The following is a 22,650-nucleotide window of genomic DNA, read 5'->3' on the forward strand; positions in this document are numbered from 1 at the left end:
CAGGAAAACACCCATACACACATGCATGATTTTGATGAAGGGCCATAGAAAAACTCCTTAATTGAAGGAAGAAGAGTAAATGTTGTCTCTGTTAAAATATCGATGTTATTAAGTGTTTGTTATTTCTTAGCTAAGAAGATGGGCTAGCTAGGGGTGCACACACACAAGTATTGTTATGGAATTTCTTTTCACTAGAATCAAAGATGAGCTTTTTGAGAGGGGAGTTTGAGATGGGCATTCATGAGGGGCAAGGAGAGGAGGCCATGAGGGGCTGAGCAAAGATGTTGAGGGGAGAGGAGGATGGCCGTGAGGGGTGAGGGAACATCATAAAGGGACATCATGAGAGAAGAGCAGAGGTGGCCATGGTGGTAGATCCTGAGGGGGGATATTGAGGGGTGGCTGTAAGGGGTAGGGGTGGCAGCTGTACAGAGTAGGCCACTATGGGGGTAGGTGAGGGGTGACTGTGAGTGGAGATTGTGAAGGTCAGCCACAAGGGGAGATCAGTTTGCCCTTAGTGACGTTATTTAATGGTGGGCTTGGCAGTCCTGAGGTAAGGTTTGGACTCAGTGATCTTAGAGGTCTTTTCCAACCTAGTTGATTCTATGATTACTTCGGTGTGTTTTAAGATTAGCCATGGTAAGGTGACAGAAAGTATGGGAATTGGAAGAACAAGCCTTTTGGGGTGTCTAAGACATACTGGGCCTTCAGGAGTGGGCATGACATTTCATTCCTGCTAAGCTTGAACTCTAGAGATGTTCTAACATCCCCTTATATATATTATATATCAGCTCTGAGCTATGCAGAGGAACCTCTAAACTCTGTAAGAACTCACCTGAGATGTGCATGTGTCTCCCCTTAACAAAACTATAGCATTGAGAACACCAGAAGTCTTTCAGAAACATATCCACAACCAAAAATACACGTGAGCACTCAAGAAGAGCACTGAGAAATTTGAACATAGCACATCTCTGTTGCTGTTTAAGGATCTCTGGAGTTCTCTTGGCAGGAAAGCTGTGTGGTAAAGACAATGTACACTGAGGCGGGGAGAGAAGCACAGAACCAAAGCAGTTATGAATAATGAAGACACCATGTTTGGTTGTTCTGTTTTTAAAAAGCAGGACTCTCATTTAGTGGCTATTGTGAGACAGACGCAATATCTGCAGTTATTTATCTCCAAGTTTTCTCGTTCCCTGTTATCTCATTTACTATTACTATTTGCTACAGTATGAAGCTAGATTAATGTGGACTGCTGGCAGCTGCCTGTAGATAAAGAGCTATCTTATAATTACTGCAGCAGCATTTTAGCTGCTACTAGATTTCCCTTCTGTCATCATCTCCATATCTGATGTAGAGGAGCTAATGAGAAATATTTAAACCAGACTTCTAAAAGAATTGTTTGCTCCAGTGTCTGCACACGCTGATGTCGGTAATTTATCAGGGCTAACATTATATTCTTCTTAACCATATGCAGCAGGCTTTTTTCTTTCAGCACTTCCTCATGGGAAACAAAACATTATTAAAGGCTGTTTATTAAATGCTTCTTTGTACACAGATCTTCTAGGGGCTGATTTCCTGTCCATACTTGGCTCTTGACAGAGTAGTTCCTCTCAAATTTATACCAGTAGGAATGTCTTGATGCAATTAGTGACTGAGGTTTAGCTTTAATTTTCCTCCTCTGTTTCAGCTTTTGATGTTATTTCTCTCCCCAAAAGGCAATTCACCATAAACTGAAAAAGCTTTTTTTTTAAGCTTGTGGTTAACAGACATTTAAATATCTATTTAAACACTTTCCAGGTTGATCTTAGGCTTAGAGGGCCTCACTATATGGCCCACTATGGCAAGTGGGAAGATCTAAATTTTTCTTGCTGTCAGACTTGCATCAGGACTTGCTTATACAGCTGTTTTACCAAACATTGAATGTATAGAAGCAGGAAGTGTCACATGTTGCCAGCAGAGATGGAAGATGTTAGAAATGTGCATATAAGGTTAGCAGTTGTGGGTTCTTGTGTTACAGTTCTGAACCCTGACTCAGGCTCTCTTTCTGTGTTTGGGTGGTTGCTCCACCTTCCTGCTTCAAATACAGCCACCTGTAAAACAAACCACCTCATAGTGTGCCTGCTCAGACTGAATTCTGTTGTTTGGATTTGTTGTGTCCTGGGGTTACTCATCCTTCCAGTTCTTTTATGGGTCTTGCTAGAGAATCTCACTCCAGTTTTAGGGTTTCCCCTTAGTGGGTTGCAGAATCATAGAATGGTTTGGGGTGGAAGGGACCTTAAAGCTCATCCAGATCCAACCCCTGCCATGGGCAGGGACACCTTCCACTAGACCAGGTTGCTCCAAGCCTGTGTCCAACCTGGCCTTGAACACTGCCAGGGATGGGGCAGCCACAGCTTCTCTGGGCACCCTGTGCAAGCACCTCAGCACCCTCACAGGGAACAACTTCTGCCTAAGAGCTCATCTCAATCTCCCCTCTGTCAGGTTAAAACCATTCCCCTTTGTCCTGTCCCTACAGGCCCTTGTCCTAAGTCCCTCTCCAGGTTTCTTGTAGGCCCTTTAGGCACTGGAGCTGCTCTAAGGTCTCCCCTTAAGGAGCCTTCTCTTCTCCAGACTGAACCAGCCCAGCTCTCTCAGCCTGGCTCCAGAGCAGAGCTGCTCCAGCCCTCGCTGCATCTCTGTGGCCTCCTCTGGATTCACTACAGCAGCAACGTGTCCCTCTTGTGTTGGGGGACCCAGAGCTGGACACCGGCTGGGGGCAGCAGCCTTGCCCAGCTGTGATCACCTCAGTAAGTTAAGTTTTGTTAAACACCTGCAGTTCTGCTCTCTTTGTAAAACATCAACAGAGGCACCCAATGGCCGGACAGCTTGCACTAAGCACAGCACTATTTATTTCAGGAACAAAAAGCGTCAGAAGGGCAAAGCTGTCATAAAAAAAGGCAATAGAAAGCCTGCACAAATGCTAAATGGAGAGGGTATTAGGTATCATAGGATTTGGTAGATATATTAGTGCAGTGATAGCAGTTCTTTATTCCAGCATGTCTTGCCTTCACGTAACTACTCTTAGAGCTGGTGAGAGCGGTTTCTCTTTACCAGGCTGAGTCAGCTTCTGCCTTTCCCAGTTCTGTATCTTGTGGACCACTTAAGCCAGGCAAAACCGGGACATGCAGTTCCCAGACCAACCAAGTGTGACATGAACACAATCAGCTTCTGCCTGTTTCACCTCTTTACAAGTAGAAACAGCCAACACTTCAATGCAGGGGTCTCTGAATATTCCCAGTATGTGTGGCTTCTGCTTTTCAGTGCTTCCAAGGTTCACCTCTGTCATTATTGTGGTGTTAGTGTTGTTAGTAGCAGTGCACCAAAAAGCTTATGCAGTTAGTACAGTGGTGGTGTACTTTATGGTCTTTTAGGGAAGTCATGAGAAAGAAGCCTGTAGGTTGCCAGTTCTTTTCCATAAATACCTGTAGTATTTACAGTGTGCCAAAAGATTCCTGTTTTCATTTAGAATCTCTCCATAAAATAACAGCTGTAGTATTACGAACTTCTTTCTGAGTGGGTGGAAAAGAGTTTACCACTTCAGCTGCCATACTGACTATGAGGAGAGGGAAATAATGCAGACAGGGAATACAGATGCCTTGTCTTTCTCAGTGATTTCCAGGGTCCGTACGCCCATGGGTAAAACTGCCTCTGTGCTGCTCTAGATCCATCTTGCTGTATAGCCCAGGCTGATAAGGAAGCCAGTGATGATAACTCACTGAAGCATTTCTGAAGAAGTCAGTCTGTAGGGGATAATGGTGCACCAAACACTGGGTTTTGGCCTCAATCCCACAAAAGAATCATAATCCATGCAGAATGTTCAGTCCATTGACTGGTAGAATCAATCATGACATCAACAGTGGACAGCACAGAATTCCTAGCAGGATAAGGCTTAAAGCAGAAAGATTTGTTCTGTAGAGGTTGTCAAGTACCCATGTGGATTTTGAAGGTTCAGCATATGTTTTTCTTCTCTTTCTAAACTATTCCCACTCCAAAGTGTTTGTAACACTTAAACACACTGCTTGTAACATGTGAGTATTCCCATGCTGCCCTCCACACCTACTGTAATGGCTGTGTGTGCATTTAGCTTTTGTAATCTTTCTCATCTCCAGCCCTACAGACATTTTTTTTCCTTCACTGAGGATCTTCCAGTTTGTAATAAGCTTATAATTGAATACCATTTTTCATATAAAACCACTTCAGATTCTCAAGAGATTCTTTACACTGTGCACATATCTGAGCTGTGTTTGTTTGTTTGCTTGCTGCTGTATCAGATCACAAACTCCTGTCTAACCTACTGTCTGCTCATAGGTCTTTCAGCATTGCTATAAGCCCACTTTTCAAATACTGCAAATTATTTCCCCCCTATTTAATGGGTGTTGTTAACCTGGACAAGTGTCATCCTGGTTCACATTTCAGATCTTTCTGTGTCCCTTTATATCATGTCTTTACACTGCCTTGGGCGTGCCGCATCTTTTATCTTTTAGCAGATTTCATGCATGCACTGTTTTCTCCTAATCCTCATTTTCCAAAATGCACTGTAATCAGTGGGGAGGCTGCCACTGACTGCAAGAACTCGAACTGTTGTTATATTAAAACCAAGCAAACAAAACTCTTCCATGTTGTACCTTAACCACACATGGTGTATCTTCAAGTTTTCAGCATGGCCTGAAGCAGTCTTGCTCATCTCTGTTTGGATTCCTCCCTCTTATTTCAGTTCTGCATGTGAGCTGGATGCCTTTAATTGTGGAGAGGATTGTGTGATACATAGCTAAAGTACAGCTGTGCTGTACTAAAACCCAGGTGTGGTCCATGTGCTGCAGTGGTGAGAATAAATCTGGAAGTGCAAGAACTTTAAAGCAAGAACTGTAGCTGGTACAGGCATAGCTGAAGTAGAATTTGGAGTTACATAGATAATATCGCACTTTTAAGTGTATGCAGAACCAAATGACACCAGTATTATTAAATAGATGCCCATCCCACTGCAACCGAACATCTGCTGTGGGTCTTCTAGCCTCCACAGAAGCTGTTGTTGCTGAGCCCCAGCTCAACAATTTGCTCTCCTTGTTTGTTCTGCCTTTTCAGCAGCAGATTTGTCGTTAGTGAAGAGCAATAGATGAGTGATGGGTTGCGCTGGAGGACAAATCCCAAATGCTTCAAGGATACCATAGAAGACTAAGGCCCATTGCCACCAGCTCTGATTTTAGCCAGAGGATCCATAGTTGCAGGGAATGAGAGGGAAGTCCTGCAAGTGCCAGAGCTCAGATTCTCAGTGTGGTTAGTTCAAGAGAAAGGAGGATCGAACAGTGAGGAAGGACTGGATCCACAGTTCATCCAGACTCTTCTGAAAACCCATAGACATATCAGTGTAATTTGGTCTCTCTAATTTGCAGTCTTGTTTGCTTTTTTTGGTGTTATGAAAGATCAGAATGATCTTTCCCAGCCGTAATTTGGAGGATGCTGAAGTGCTAAAGGGTAACATTGTATATGGCTCTGAAAGTAAGCTACATGTCAAGGGTGAAAGTGTTTTGCTGAAAATCTTAGCTCCTTGATTTTGGGGAGTGGCCAGAAGGTGTCCTTTGGGGTTTATGTGTAGCTCTTTCTGATTAGGTGGTTCAGGTTTTAAACCCATCATACCTGCCTCTCCTTGTGCCTGGAACAGATTTACGTAGGATATCATCTTCTGTCCACAGTGGCCAAGTATTGTTGCAACTTTGCCATCTATGTCCCTGTTTTATGACAGTTTATGCCTTTTTATCTCCCTGCTTTCTTTTGGTCTTTTTCTCTTGCCATGTCTTTGTCTCACTGCTATTCTCCAGCCATTGTTCACATTTTCTCCCTCCCAGTTTACTTTTCTTTAGCTGGGTAGGGGATTAATTTTTATGGCATTAACATGGAACCTTTTATGTACTTCAAACAAAGCACCTGCAGAGCTCTTACATCAAGGACTGAGCTTTCAGGGTTTGGCCCTTGTTTTCCAGAACTCTTCTCCTTAGGAAGCTGTAGAAGGAGTGAAGCTAACGGCGAATTGCAGTATATTTATTGTCTGCAGGAGAAACTGGGGAATGAATTAACAGTGAAGTTTCGATCCACCTTGGAGCTGGATCTGTAGCTGCTAAAGTCAGTGGAAACATTCCTATTGACTCCCATAATGAGAGCCATTATTTGTGGTATTTATTTATTTATTTACTGTTGTATCTGTGTAAATAAGAAATCAGTATGTGCATCTCCTGCATACACTCCTCATTAATAGCTCGTCCCCTGCAAAACTATGAGCACTTGTACAACTCTTTGGAATTAGGGTTTCCAAGGGCTAGGTTTTGTAATGCTAAATTGTTGCAAAAGGAAACCCTGGCATGGCCTGATAGAGCTCATTACAAGCTGTAGTTGTGAATTGTAGGGGCTGCTGTCATCATTTTCTGTGCTTCAAGTGATAAATTGGGTGGTAAGAGAAGAAACATTAGAAATAGGAAGCTTATCCATGGCTTATATTTGTATTATCTAGGGTAATTTTATTTTATTGATATTCTGTGCTTTGTAATGTAGCTTTCCTGTAGCTTTCAATGCAAATTGCAAAACAGATCAACCAGAGCTTGGCCTTTTTGTACAGAAAATGATTTTTAAAAGCAATTTGCTAACTGTCTTCATATGTCATAATAGTTATGACATATTGGCCAAAAGCACTTTTAAATTCCAAGCCAAGGCAAATTTGTTCAGCTAAAGACTATATGTCCTTCTGTAATTTCAGGAGTACAGCATTTCTTATTCATAAGAGATTGAGACAGTAAGTGTAGCTTCTATTTTTACAACATAATTGCATTAAGTTTATAGAAAACAGGTGTTGTAATATGGACTGCTAAATCAAATTAGTGACTGGTCAGAGGCTGGAATAGTGTTCCAGGTTCAGGCACGTATCTGACATTGTGCTTCTGTTTCATGTTATTTGCTTCTTTGAAGGTAGCCCAGGTTATTCTGGATGTTGTAGCTGTTATTCTTGGAGAATGTGGAAGGATAGACTGATAATGGATATCAGCAAGTTACTGTTTGAGAGAGGAGAGTAGGTTTTTCATTTCTGCCTTTTAAGTAAAACCAAACGGAGCAAAAGGGTCACTCAGCTGTTTGTAATGGGGACTCCATCAGTCCTTCTGAGGAAGATCTATTGACTATTTGTTTGCTTCTCTGTGGAATTTCAGGCAAGCTTTCAAATACTGAGGTTGTGTCTGCTTAGTGCAGGCTGCTGACAGCACTTGAAGTCCCCATTACGTTTTTTACAGATCTTTTTGAGAATTGGCTATTATCAGCATTTCCCTATTTCCTCTGAAGAACATCATGCTTTTTGTCAATTGGTTACTGTCTTTCATCTGAAAGATAGCTTTCTTGGTGGCCATGGGTCTTTATCTCTCTCTATATATAGTTCTTGTGAAGTATATTGGGATTGCTCAGCATGGAATTGATAGCACAGAATATTTTTAGCAGTGAAAGGCTGTGCTTGGAAGTATCTGGTTTGGTGAGGACAAGCAGTCTGTCAGAACTGCTGCTGATTCCTAAAGCCCTTGTTAATGCTTGCCTCTAGCATGCCTTGTTCCCTCTGGCTGCTGCTCAGGCCCGGCTTCCTGGCCCCTGGTCATGCATCACCTGCTCCCCTGAGCTTTCCTCTAGGGACCATAGGGATGCAGGAGGTCTGATGGCTGCTGCTCCTTCCCAGCACAGCTTTGCAGGTCTGCAGCTGCCTTCCCTCTCACCAGCAAGAGGCAGCTGGCACCTTTGTGTGCCCCAGAGCAGGGGAAGCAGAGAGCAATGTTTGCTGGCTCCCCAACTTAGATGACCTCAGCATCCCTGTCTCCAGCTCCAGGACCAGCTGATGATGTTCAAAGGGCAGCACATTCCAAATACTCCCTCATTTGACACTTTGCTTAATTAGTTAGCTTTTTACCATCCAGGGAAATGAAGCCACAGATCTAAGAGCTATCACAAAGTGTTTGCGTTTTGGCCAAGCAGGACCAAACCCAGGCTATGCAACGGATTGCCAGCTATGCAGGAGCTAGTTTAAAGGTTAATCTCATATAAAAAATAGAGGGAAGAAGATGCATTACAATGCTTCATTGGAAAAATGTCAAAAGCCATTAGCTGCTGGCTGAAATATATGAAAGGGAGCAGCATTAACTCTGCTCTTCCTTTTGTGTGGAGGTGAAACGAAGCGTTTCACTACTTACCTTTGGGAATTAAGATGCAACATGTTTTTAAGGTCAGTTCTTTTGTTATAGGGATTCTTGGTAGAAATATGAAATAATATCTGTTTTCATTTGCACACACTCATTCTCTTTAACCTACCATATTGTCTATTCACTTACAGCATAGATGCTTATAAATATATATACACACATGCACATATATGTAGCGTGCTGAAAAGCTTTGTATTTCTCATGCACAATTTTCTTCATCAGTATGCTGCATGCATAATATCCATGTTCAGGGAATAACATGCCTGGAATAGAATCACCTGCCAACTAAAACAGGTTGATCAGGAACATTCACACATTCCAAGCTCCTGACGAATTTCAGCTACTGCTATCTTTAATGTGCCAAGGGGTGTTTCTTATCTTTTGCTTTCCAAAAACACATACCTTCAGAAACTGGAAGAGAAAGACTTTGGACCTGCATGTGTTTTTCTAGAGCTAAAATTTGTCTGGCTTAAAAATCACAACTAATGTAAATTTTTACTGGACTAAGTTTTATTTCTTTAGAAAGAGGGAAGTACCTGGCTTTTCAGAAGAGACTGACAGGGCTTATGTCTGGCTATGGAAAGGATCTACATACTGGATTCCTAAATAATGGCATTTGTAAATAGGTTTTATGTGCAAAGATGTTTTTATACTTAAAGGCTCCACTGCTTCTACTTGGGGTGAGCTGCATATTGCAGAGCTCCATAAACTCCTATAAAAATATCCTTTCTACTGCTTGAGCCTCTATTTCATCAGTGGCTGCTCTCCATAAACTGTGTGCACATGACTAGCTCCATGTGCATGCATTCCTTCCCTGATGTGCTTTGTGACCTGACCTTTTGCTCTGGATGCTGTCCTTCCTGCATACCCACATCTCTTACCTCTGCGTACAGATGCTACTCAGTGGGAGCAGCTTATTCCAGCTCTCCCGTGGTCCTGCCTGTCAGCTAACCTGTCAGTAACCATAGATCAGCTTGCTTATCCCTTCCCTTCAGGAGTCTTCTACCTTGGGAATGCAGACGGAGAGCAGACCTTTTTCTCAGCCTGGTTTTCCATGTTTCTTGCATGTTTACAACAAAAAGTAGGAAGGGGCTTCTTGCAGTCATTCCTGCTGGCTCATCTTGCAATAGGGACGTGATCTGGTTTGGGTATGGGCATATGTTGACATTACTGTCAGATAGAGAGACTGTGTGATGCAGAATTCACGCTGCCTTTGTGCCAGCTGTGGGAAGCAGGCGACAGCCGATGCGGCAGCAGTGCCAGCTGGCCCCCACAGATACTATACCTATGAACACAGCATTCTCAATCTGATTGTGGAATCTCTTGTGCCACTAAGCTCTGGCCTAAAATGTCAGTGATTTCTTAAGCAAGGCTATCTAGTCTACCTTGGTGAAGCCACCTTAAGTAAGCATGTTATTTTATAAAGTGCATCTTGAGAAGCAATAATTACCATACATCTTAATAACATGGCAGGCATTGGAGTATCTTCAGCAGCTTACAGAGCCTAAATGGGACAAATAAACATCACTAGTGATAAAGCCAGTGAGCAGCATGCCTGAGTTGAGGGATGTCCTCTCTGAGGATGCAGGGCCAGGCAGGGTTCCCAGGCTCCAGCTCAGTGCATCACTGCAGTATATGCTCACATTTAAGTATAAAGGGTTTTCCCTGCCAAAGCAAAAGAGACAGCTCATAGGTTTAAATCTCCTGGTGTGTTTAGATACGTGTTCCTACTTCCACAGATTGATGTGGGTGATTCTGGATAGTCTATATCCAGGATGGTCCTTCACTGAAGGTAGTCATTAGTAAGCCGAAGCTCTGAGAGCAGTGGTGTCTACTTATCTGCCCTTGTTTTATATAGAATTTGTCATTTAAAAGAAGCCACAGCCAGACACAACATACAGAGGAGGAACAGAAATCACACCAGAGGATTTTACCATGGAGAGGTCTACCACAGAGACGTACTATGTGCTAAAAGAATTCCACTTGAGGGGCAGTCGTGAGGGAAGGTTGTGAGGGGGCAGGAGGGGTGGCCATGAGAGGTGAGGGGAAATCACAAGGGGAGTTTATGAGAGGAGAGCAGGGGTGGCCATGAGCTGTGACAGATGGCCTTGAGGGGAGATATTGGGGGGTGGCTGTGAGGGGTAGGGGTGGCAGCTGTAGATAGCAGGCCATTGTGGGGGAGTAGATGAGGGGTGACTGTGAGTGGAGATCATGAGGGGAGATGTTGAGGGGAGATCAGTAGGCCCTTAGTGACATGATTTAATGGTGGGCTTGGCAGTCCTGAGGTAAGGGTTGGACTCAATGATCTTAGAGGTCTCTTTCAACCTAGTTGATTCTATGATTCTGTTTTATTCTATGAAACAGCTGGAGAAGTAATTGCTGACAACTAGCAAGTCAGCAAAGGGGAAACGTATTGTAGCTAGTGTTGCCAGTTAGAATTATCCATTGCAATCATTAATGACCTCTTTAAAAGGATTTCTTTTATATCCCTCGAGTGAGCAGTACCAGAGTTCAGTGTTGGGAGCCCACTTGCCTTCCTCCTTTGGGAGCACAGCTATGTAAAGCCAACAGAACAACATTGGCATCTGCTTACTGCTTTATTCTTTCAGTGAAAAAGTAGTTTCCTTTGATTTAGAAGTCTATTTTGTTTAACATCTGTGTGTGTATATATATATAATTAATAGTTTGTGTCTTTGAGTCTCTTGGCTTTGTTCATTGGGCTGCTTCTTCCGCTTTGCAGTTTGCCACACTGTCTGTCTGTCCTCATGCATAGTGTCTCTTGTTCCATAGCTTCATCTTTGTCTTCTCTCTGACCCGTGTGATAACAAGGCGAGTGCTTCATAGTGTTTACGTTTGGTGTATTTTAATCTCAGATGAGTGGTCTGCTTTTAGGGCAACTGATAATTGATGGGAATCATCTTCAGAACCAAGTCTCAGCACCCACTCAGGATTGTTTCCAAGGCTGAGCCCATTAAAGAGCATTCGTACAAATCTCTGTTGAAATTAAAAGTCCCCCTTGCTGAGAGGAGGGAATCCAGGAGGTCGCTGCCTGCTCTCTGCAGGTAGAGACCACAGCCTTTTGGTGTGGAATCCATTTCATCCCCTGGAGCCACAGCAGTGAGGGTCACTGCCTCAGCCCTTGAGCTTGCCGCCATTTTGGGCTCCCACAGGCCACTGCTGTGAGCCCTGCTCCCTTCTGACAGGCTGTAAATGTCCTCTCATCTCTGTTCTGGTTTTGTTGTGCTGTATGTATTTAGTGATGGTCAAACCCAAGTGCTGGCCTGGTGTGGTGGCAATATGTGTGTTTCTGTTGGCTTGAAAGCTCAGTGGTCAGCAAGCAGCGCCCTGGTGCTGCAGCGCGGTCTCGCTGGCTGGTTTTTAAGCTGTTTGATAAAGAAGAGTCAAGAACCAAGTCCTGACCAGGTAGGAGAGATGTGTTTGCTCACATCTACACTGTGTAGGGCTTGCAGATTGGTGTGGAAAGAGCTTGTTGGAGCAGTCTGCAGTGGAACTTGGAAGCACACTAAACTTTTACACGTGTGGACAGGCAGAAGGGCACTCCTCAGGCTCACTGCTGGCCATATATTTGCATGCAGCCCTGTGTTTGCAAGGCAGTTGCTTCCTCAGCCTTGGCTTGCAATGATTATGTAGAGATTACTCACTTTTATAGATGACACCTTCAGCCTGAAGGTCAGTTTGGTACTTTGGCAGCTGGTGGGTGTCTCGACACACTGTAAGGGGACAGCATTTTGCTGTCAGTCATTTGGTTTTGGAGGCCGAGAGCTGAAGGCATGCAGTGGGTAGGATTCTGCACAGATGTGTATCCTTTGCTGTACGCTGCAAGAAATAAGCACATCTGTTGAGATATGAGTGAGTGCAGTATAGATGCCTGCATCTATTTCCTGTGGGGTTTTAGTAAGGGAAGGAGTGGGAGGGGAGGTTATTTCGTGCTACCATTCTCTCTCTTACAGCTAGATAATTATGTTTAATTAAGTAGGGCTTCTTCCATGCTCAGATAGGTGGTTTCAGTTTTAAGAATTTTGTAGGGATGTGTTCTTTTAACGTTACATTTCAGGAAAAGCCATGACTTTTAAGAAGAACTGTACTTTGTAAAAGTATAAATGAGTGAAAAAGCTGATCTCCCAGCATGTGGTGCCAAGCTGTCTAGCAGCTCTACTGTGTTCTGTCAAGGCAAAGGCATATTTTTAGCCTGTTTCTCTGCTATAGATGATGTCGTAACAGGCGCTTGATGAGACTGTTTCTTTTGTTTACAGATGAGGTCCTGTCTGAAAACTTTTTGGACTACAAGAACCGTGGTGTCAATGGCTCTCATCGTGGTCAGATTATCTGGAAGATTGATGCCAGCTCTTACTTCGTGGAGCGTAAGTATTTTTACATATGTCCCTTAGGAGAGGCCAAAAATGTTACCAAAATCTTTGAGTGTATTGAGAGGAACTGAAACATTTTATGGAGTAGAAAACTATGGTTTCTGCAAGCAAATAAATTTTGTTGACATTGACTTATTTACATCTTTTCAATACAGTTATGAGTAAGTGTTTTAACCTATTTGCTGTTATTTGGACTGTATCTTTGGTAATGACCTGCATTACCTTTAGGATGGTATTAAGGAAAAGGGGAACTCAGGAATAATCAGGAAGTCTCACACTGACTTTTAAGGGGAAAACTTCATGGTGTATCCAACTTCTACCAGATTTGAATGGATTCAGAGGTAAAAAGGGTCAAGTTCTAATCATCATGTAGACTGATATAAATATAGCAATATTTTATTGCAGCAAGGTACACAGTTTTCAAATTAATTCTTCTTCATTATATTCATATATTACTCAGGCATCTGATGCAATGCAGTGTAACTCTTCCACCCCATTAGCAATCAAAATACAGAAACACTAAATTTGCTTCTGCAAAGTACCAGGTACCTGGTACAGCAAGTTAGTATTTCCAGACTGGGCTGTCTCATCCCAGAACACAGTGAACCTGACCATTCAAGTCATTCCTCTTTTCAAAGAATTGCACGTGTTAGTGTGAATGGAATTCATGGTCATCTTTAGAGAACAGAAGTAAGGTGCTCAAAAGGCTGGACTGAGATTTACAGCAAAACATCTGTGGTGTAAGAGCTAAGTATATCCTTAGGGAAGAGTTAAGCATGTGAAGAAGCCCAGCATAAGAACAGTTTCAGTTCTTCAGTTGTACGGAATGTTACCTTCTGGGCAAAATTCAGTGTTTTATAAAAGCAAAGCAGTCTGGAGGTCTGAACTGGTATATCTGAACAAAGTGTGTCTGAACTGTGTAAATTTGAGAGCAATCAACAGAATCTTTAATATAACCTAAATTCTAAACGATTTGAAAAGGATGTTATACTTGGTTTAATTAATCTATGACTTTGACCTTAAGTATCTGGTACCAGCAAAGATGCTACCTGCTGACATTTTGCAGATAGTCCTAGAAACAAGTTATTTCTTTGCAGTACAAATCACTGCTGATGGTCTGTGATTCCTAGCATTAAGTTAAATTGAGAATGTTGTTCTAAAGAATTAAGGGAGCTGCTGAAATGTCTATAGGGCATAGAAGATGCTTATATCCTATTTTTTTTAATACATTTATGGGAAATTCTTTAATATGTAAGGACATTGGGTTTAGTTATCCTGGTTTGGGGGCAGAAATACATCATCTAGTTCCAACCCCCAGCCACAGTCAAGTAAATAGAGTAAATTACTTATTTTCTCTATTTTTCATCTGGAGGCATATATAATGTGTTTGGGAGTATTTTGTTCAAAAGGCTTAATGTTCCCCAATTAGTTATCCTTTCTTTCCTGCATTTTTGAGAATTAAAAAGCAAATGAAGTATGACACTCTAAGTATGTAACCTGTATTCATTTATACATAAACTCACTGTTTATGTAGTTAACGGGATATTGACATCTAATTCCTGAAGGTAGTAATTTGCATGCAATAGTCCGGGAGCTGGAACTGAACTAGGTAAAGGGAAAAGTGGCTGGAAGTTTTCTTCGTAGTGGCATATCATCACAACAGAAATCTGCTGTTGGATGTAGTTGTAATGATAATTACTGACAAAAAATGGCAACCTGGAGACGGCAATTCTGCACACGCTGCTGTTGTGGGCAACAGGAACTAGCAACATTGTGTGAGATTTGTAGAAGTGGAGCACACAGAGGAAAACATGACAAGAAATTGAAACATATTTTTGTGTGTTAACTGCAGTTCTTGTACCTTTATAAAACTCAAATTCTACAACATCAGGTGCTTCTCTGTTGTTTAAGCTATGCTTTCACAGTGTTCTCAGTGGATTGCCCCATCTGAGTCATTAAGAGTTACTTTTTCAGGTATATTTAATATCTCAGCAGGTTAAGAAAATGCTTTTTGTGTGGTAGGTCAGTGACAGTGCAAACCAGTTTTCTCTTTTTGAAACATGCTTCTTTCTTTTGGGGGTATCTGGGCAATATATGTGTGGCTTTTGAATTTGCTGGTAGCCCCATCACTTTTCAAAAGGAAGATAATTCCTTAATGCATACACATACCACAGAATTTGTGTTTGATTTAGTGATCTACTTCTTCCCCTTGCAAATACTTTTCCCAGAGAAGTGCATGCCTTTCCACTTTGCATATCACAAACTTATAACATAATGTTGGCAGACAGATGATGTAACTGGTGTGAGGCAGTGAGGGAATTGCTTCCAAAGCAGAGCAGAAATGCTGGAACAGAACTTGCCTCCTGTTAGTACGCAGCAAAAAAAGCCTTAACAGCTGCAGTGTTGCACTATGGCCAGTTGTGTGTTTCTGTAGTTTCTGGTTTTATAGCAGCCAGTGATAAACAATAGTCATCAACTGTAACCATTAAGTGGTTGTGGTTTGGGAGAGGAAGGAGGGAAGACAGCTTACCTGCCACTGGGATGTAGACTTTGTGTTAAGGTTTGGAGGGCACTGTGGTGAACAAACCAGCCTATAATAGGTTTTCTAGGAAAGTAAACTTGCTCTGCTTCACTGCAATTTCTCACACTTTTTTGGCTTATACACCAATCCAGAGAGAGAGTGTGCGAGAAACCATCTCACTGAGGTGCGATACAGCATTGTCCTGTGAGCACAGTATCAAAGTAGTGTATCTTTAAAATGATGAGAAAAGTTTTGACATGATTCAGAATGACACTAAAATTAGCCAAATATCTGGGACCCCTGTAATTTACTGGTCTTTCTGTAGATTGTTTTACCACATAGCAACTAAGAAAACCATTTCCAGGTGTAACCAGTCACCTGTGTGGCACTTTTATGTGTAAACTTATGCAGCAGTTGTTCATTATATTTGTTGCTGGCAATGCTCAAAGCCAGGTTGGACAGGGCTTGGAGCAACCTAGTCTAGTGGAAGGTGTCCCTGCCCATGGCACGGGGTTGGGACTGGATGATCTCTAAGGTCCCTTCCAACCCAAACGATTCTGTGATTCTGGGGTTGTTATTAATATCAAAGATGGACGATGGGCTTTGCAGAGAGCAGACATTGTAGTTCTTTATTCCCATTGACTAGTAGGAAGATAACGGTAAAGAAAGCATGCAACTAAAGTCAGAGGTCTGAGAGATCCCGGTATATTTGCAGGTAGATGGCATATGTTCCAAGTCAGGGTCAATGTATGCCATATATGTGTGTTTATGGAATATGTACGGAAATGTCCCCAAAACTGACAGGCAGTCAGCCCTTTCATCTGGGGCTCTCTAGAAAATACATCTTCTGCATTGCTTTAGGAAGCTGATATAAAGGCCAGTTTCAAAATATGAATAATGGAAGGATGTTGTAGCCTCAAATGTACCCAAATAAATAAGGCACAGTCATACCAACAAGAGCTTTAATAAAGCTGGAGTATTTGTAAAGTTTTCTTTTTCTTGGACAGGCTGTTGACAAGTCCAGCCCACTAAAATAATTTCCTGTTTCCTTTTGTGTTACCCTAATGCCTCTCAAATCAGATACACTTCACTTTATGAAAGAAGGCATGAGGGGAGAAAATAGACGTAAGGCTGTTGAAGTGCATCCTGCTATACCTTAGAGCAAATGACTGCATGACTTTAACCTTCAGGAGTCCACAGATGGTAAAAACGGAAGCCACACAGAAGCATCTTCAACAGTGTGAAAACTGTTCAGCAGAATGGTTAAAGGTGTCAGAATAATATCAGATATGAAGCAGTAAGAGAGACTTGTACTCCAGAAAAATGCATCTACTCCTTGTCTCTCTCCCAAGGAAGACATATTGTACTTTGAGATTCTTTCTCTTCATTTCCTAGTACAAGCAGTGGTCTTATTGGTGCTTTCTGTTTATTTTCTACAATACACACAGTTGCAAAATTTCTTCTCCTTTTCCTCAGCCTGGCACCCTTATTGTAGTTCAATATTCATATCTGAGCCTGGCTTAGCTTTGGGAAGAGGAGCACTGGCTGAGCCTAGATGAAAGCATTTCGCAGTTCAGGGCTCTTGAGGTTCTTCAAGAACCCTATGCTTTGGAGCCTTTGATCAGCCCTTTAATCTGAGCATTTGCTACATTTCCTGATAGTTTTTATCTTACAAAGTCTTTCTGTGCCAGGATTGTCAGCAGCAACCTATCATAAACAGAAACCTAGGTCAATCCACACAAGGCAGTAGACAGCTACTTCTCAGCTCCCTACATGCTTGCACTATGGCAGGTTAACTGAGAGACTTCTGTGAATCAGTTTGTTCTCCATCTTCCTTTCCCTTTCCACAACTTGTTTTGACACTTGGACATATTTTGTTTATATTGTGGAGATTGGGGCTGTTTGTTTGTTTGTTCCCACACAGAGGAGAAGATGTTTGTGTTGCAGGGTGCAAGCTTGGTGACACCATGCTGGGAGAGCCTGGCTGGTCCCCATACTAACTGCTCTCTGCTGTTCATGGCAATGCAAAAAGAAATTACAAAAAATCTCTGCTTGTACAAAGCTGAGATTGAAGTGGGAGCTCTGATAGGGAGTTTCTGAAAGCTCTCTTAAGGTGAACTGGAGAGTTTTAAATGAGAAATAATGCCTGATCTTAGGGATCCTGAAGTCAGAGCAAGTCTGTCTTCACTAAACCATAGTTCCCAGTCACAGAGACCACAGCTTACATGATCTCTTCTCAGCTGCTTAACCCTAAACAGGCATGGATGTTGTATCAATGCATCAGAGACTGGACAGCATCTCATTCCCAAGGCAATGATCAAGAAGTTGCAGTAACATTTGACTGAAGGTTTCGTGCTAATTACACTGAGCCTTGGGGTGTTTGACCCTGGTTTGGACACACAGATGTACTTGTGTTTGGGAACTTCTAAGTTTTATTAGTTGCCTTTTATTTTTTTGGTTACAGTAGTGTCTAGTATCTCCCATGAAGAGTAGGTCTTCTTTTCTATCTAAACTACTAGGATAGCTTCTGTCCTAAGAAGCTAAGGCCAGATTTTTTAACGTATAAGGTCAATGCAAATGTTTGAGAGCTAGGCTTCAGTGCTGAGAGACAAGTTAGATTAAAAGGTGAAAGGTGGATACAGAAGGCACAGAGTGAAGAAAGTCACTTGCCACTGCATGGGTACAACTGTAGATAAGACTTCAGCTTCCATACTCCCTGCTGAGTGTCTTTCAGCTGTTGGTCTGTTTGCAGTCTATTGGGAACTGTTTAAAAGTTGTAGCTTGAAAATAAGTGTGCCCTGCTGTATGTTTATGTTCCTCCTCCTTTTGTTCTATAAGGAACAGAGTTTCTGAAAGCTCCTCTGCTGGACAGTGGAGAGAAGTTTGTTTAGGGCTCTTACAGCTTTACTAAAGTTGGAAAGAGCCTCAGAAGAGGTGGTTATGAAGGAACCAGGATTTTTCCTCTCATTTCTGTTCCATTTTTTATTTCTAAGCTGGCTGTGAGCATGCTGGATCTGCTTGTTGTTTTCTTTCCCAGACATTGTCAGGTCAAGGGTCAGCAGTAACTTCCCTTGCAGCCCAACAGCCTAACTCTTGCCTGGTTGAGCCTCTACCTAGGATAGACAAAGATCTGTGGCATTACCTCTCTGGCTGAACATAAGACTGATACAACTGGTTCCAGCTTTGTTACTCCTCTGCATCTTGGTTTCTCTGACATATGGAGGCAGAAGGGCACTGTTGAGCCAGTGCTGCTGGATGACCCCGTGTTCTGGACATGGAGACCATAGGGTCACCCCCCATCTTTGCCTGGTGTCTTGTGTCCCAGAGTGGGAGAAGAGTGGAGACTGATTGGAAAGCGTGGCCCCCAGGCTAGGTGCAAGCTAGTGCTGAATGGTACCTGAGACACCAGATGTGCCTCCCCTGGTGAGATGCAACACCATGTCATTTTGTATCTTGGGAAGATGCTTGACAACAAAGGGAAAAAACCCCACTGCCCTTTCCTGTTCTTCTTCACTTATAACAGTTTTCTTCATCCCATTTATTGTTGTGGACTTGTTTTTTTTTCGTTGCACACATCTGCTCAGCCCCTAATTTGACTGTATCTCCTCACTCAGGAGATTTGGGAGGACACAGGCAGTTGTGACTGTTTTTGGGGAGCCACTGGCCTTCTTGGAGGCTTGTTTGATCTTAAGGTAAGGGGAAAGATGACAGAGAGTTTACTCTTTCCAAGCAGGAGCTTGTTTCTTAACACCATTTACAAGAAACAGGTAAGAACTGGGGAAGCAGCTAGTAGTGCTGCCAGTGACAGGAGACTGGAAAGGTACTATGTGGTCCTTTCATCAGTTCCTTCTTGAATCTGTCAGGAGCTTGGAACGCATGGCTCTCCACACTCCAGTATCAAAACTTGTGGTCAGCTTCAATTTTTGATCTGTTCTGTACTATTCCTCTTCTCCAAATCCTACTCAAGGTGTCAAGTAGGGTCTACAACCTTCAGCACTTCTGGAATCACTTGATCATCTAGTTGTTCCTGAGCATAGAGTAATTTAAGTAGAAGTCATCAGACCACTCTGTACCTGGCAGTGCGCCATGGGGAATGGCACATCTTCACTTTGGGTCTGGGCGAGTTTGAAAGTACAGACTCACATAAGTGTTCATTTTGCCCTTCCAGTCATGTCAACAGTGTCCTCAGACATGTGATACTTGCTTTAGATTCAGAACTCTTGTGCATCTAATGTGTTTTCTGCTTGAGCTTTGGCATCACTCAGGATACCATAGTGCATATCACGCACTTGAGAAAATGAAGAGAAATTCCTAAAGTCCAGTAGTGTGGCTAGTAGCTGTATTTTTCTCATCTAACCCACCATTTGATAAATGAACAGATACCTATTGTTCTGCTGCTTTGAACTTTGGATGTTAATATTCTGCACAACAGGTGTTGAAGTTACATCATTTATTTTAGTGGATCAATATCACTTAGGTAATGTTGGTTTCTGATTGATAATCTTTCTGTTATTGACAAAGTTTACAGTGTCATGTTTGACTCATAAATCAGTCTTTTTGACTGTTAAATGCTTCTGGAAAGTTTGTTTGGATAATGCTGTCTAGGGAGTTGGTGAAATTGCCCTGTAAGATGGATTCCCTCTCTTTGCTGCATTACATGGTGGTCCCTATGCTCTTCCCTTGCATACTTCCACTCTTTCTCAAGCTGCAGCCAGCCCAGCTAGTCCCCACTGAATTCAGTAATATTTGCTTGCATGCACCCCCTGCTTGCCATCAGGCTCAGCACCTTTCATGTACAGCCATGTACAGAGAGCCAAGCTGCAGGTTTTGGCCCATGTGGTTGTATCTTTGAATAAAACCAGAAGCCAAATGCAGTAGAAATAGGATGGTGCTGTGATTGGAAGGTTATCAGCGCATGCATCAAAAGGTCATGTTTACTCCAAAAGTGTGGTAAGGTACTGAGCCTTGTTTCAGTTTTCTTATTCAATAAGAATAACAAAAATACTGTATTCAGTTTTTTATAATTAAGGATGAAAGTTCAGTTCACGGATGCCCAATTCTTCAGGAGACAAGGAGTCTGTCTTGTTCCTGTCAGATCTCAGCACCGTCAAACTTGAGCATTTCTGATGGAGGGGTTAGGCTCCCCAGGGACATGGATCTCTGAGTAAAGGCTGTGTTGCATGAAGAGCTTGTCTGAAAGAGCAAACTCAGCAGGTGGTTTGCACTGCACCAGCTACTAAGAAGGAGAAAAATATCTGGTACTGCTGAATCTAGGACAGTGACCAAGCCCATCAGTAGCTTAAAGGTCCCAAAGAATAGATCAGTGTTAATAATTTACCATTTCTAATTTGGGGGAATTTTATGGATTTTTCTATAAGCCTGTTAAAGCACACTGTGAAAGTCATTAATCAAAACAGAACTTGGAGCCCAAGTATTCAACAAAACATCTTTCTTAGTTTATGGAGGCAATGAGTTTGCTTCATAACTACAAGAAAGGGTTTTTATGCCTCTCTGAAGTAGTAAAGCATCTGAAGGGCTTTACTGTCCAGCATGACACAGGAAAACCTCAGTATAAAGGGGTATAAATCCCTTCATGCAATACAGAAAATTGGTTGGACCCCTCATATGTCAATGTCTGGTTTCAGCCAACCACTATTTCATGCCTTGTAGTAGTTATGATAGCATTTATCCAACTCAAACAGTGGTCTTACACAATTTTATTAGATATAAAAACTTGTGTGACCCTCCTTGGAGAAGGGCAAATTATATCTGTGGTGTAGTGCTGTAGTAACTTATACTGCTTTTGGAAAAATGTGCATAGGATGCAGGAAGCCTTTTGATAATGAACTTTTTGCTATGTAGCTATTGAATCCAGCCCTGTTGTCATCTCTACTCCTAGTCCAGGGTTTCCTGCTATAGGACCGCAAGATCTTAGAAACGCCGTTTATATCCAGAGTAGTCTTACTCAGAGAGCAGGAGGTCAGGAGGGATGAATTCCTATATTGCTGCAGGGTTCAAATGCTTTTGTCCATCCTTGCAAGGTCCTTGATACTGGTAATGACACCTTGAGAGCCTCAGCCCAGTAGTTATTTATACTTCCAAGCTGTTCTCCAGCCCTCCCAATACTTTCAATATACCCAATTAGTAGCAGATATAATTTCCTCCCATATCTCAGTGCTAATAGCTTTTTATAAAGAAAAAAAAACCCCAACCTGGAAAACAGATACTTTTGCTGTAATTGTTTATTAATTAAATTTCCATAATCATGCTTCTTTCTGACCTTCCCCTTTCATTAAATTATCTGTGCTAATTTCATTAAGCATTCTCCCTTTAAAAGTCATTTCTGCCTATGGAGTTTTTTCTGTCTTGTTTGCCAAAAGCAGCTGCAACAGTGAGACCTCTAAGAGTAGGCAGTAGTGTTTATTGCAGCCTTTTTCTTGGCAGCAGAGCCTATGTGCCTGATGGTACTTGTTCACTTCTGAAACAGTAGGAAGCAGAGATGTGGAGAGGTGACATGTTCACATGCTGTCTAGACTCATTCTTGAGAGTAAGAGCTACAGGTCTGATTGCTTCTCATTCGAGGGCCATTTTGAGGCAGTTTTCTGTGATTAGACTGCATAATACTGATAATCTTGCTTCCTTTTAGTGTCCCTTTCAAAGTGTAAGACAGATACAAGTATGATGGTTCAATGATCTTGGTTGGGTTGTCTGATCCAACTGGCAGCTCAGGGCAGATCTGATTAGAGCAGGTTGCTCTAGACCCTATCCAATTAAAAGTTCTAAGACAAGGGGTAATGGGTTTAAACTTAAACAGGGGACGTTCAGGTTAGATATACCGAAGAAGTTCTTTACTGTGAGGGTGGTGAGACACTGGAACAGGTTGCCCAAAGAAGTGGTAAATGCTTCACTATGGCAGTGTTCAAGGCCAGGTTGGACAGGGCCTTGGATAACATGGTGTAGTGTGAGGCATCCCTTCTCATGACAGGAGGTTGGAACTGAATGATCTTGAGGTCTTTTCCAACCCTAGCTATTCTATGATTCTGTGGAGTTTCCTTCTCGGCAATCTGTTCTAGTGTTCGACTGCCCTCATTGTGATTTTTATTTTCTTACACCTAATCAGAAAGTAATGATGTAACCTAAATGTAAATGCATCTCAGGCCTCAAATATACAAGTGGACAAAGTCTTATTTAATTTTCAATGATGATCTTTCTCTATGCCTTTCAGTTTTATTTTTTTCCTGACCCATTTTGTTTGCATGGCTGGGATATCTTAAAGTCCAAAAAGAATTTCCATTCATTAGAAGATCTAAAAAGGAACTATTAAAAACAACTTTTTAAAAATATATCAAAGGAAAAAATAATCCTACAAACAAATCACACAAAGATATCAGGAATGGATTATTTTTTTTTAAAGAAAACTAGAAGAAACAAAATCAGCATAGTGCTTGGCTGCTGTATTGCAAGCATGAGGTATAACTGGCATTAC

The 22,650-nt window shown here is 42.1% G+C and overlaps 1 protein-coding gene across 1 annotated transcript in view; it reads left to right on the top strand.

Annotated features, from left to right (window-relative positions):
* The window catches only part of HECW1 (HECT, C2 and WW domain containing E3 ubiquitin protein ligase 1), a 248,112-nt gene that overhangs the window by 84,231 nt on the left and 141,231 nt on the right, over positions 1-22,650 (top strand). Inside the window, exon 3 of the mRNA XM_034062430.1 lies at positions 12,530-12,637. Within this exon, the coding sequence (XP_033918321.1) occupies positions 12,530-12,637 (108 nt within the window). The remainder of the gene's footprint in view (positions 1-12,529; positions 12,638-22,650) is intronic.

This window comes from Melopsittacus undulatus, chromosome 1 (genome assembly GCF_012275295.1).
Source record: "Melopsittacus undulatus isolate bMelUnd1 chromosome 1, bMelUnd1.mat.Z, whole genome shotgun sequence".
Lineage (NCBI taxonomy): Eukaryota > Metazoa > Chordata > Aves > Psittaciformes > Psittaculidae > Melopsittacus > Melopsittacus undulatus.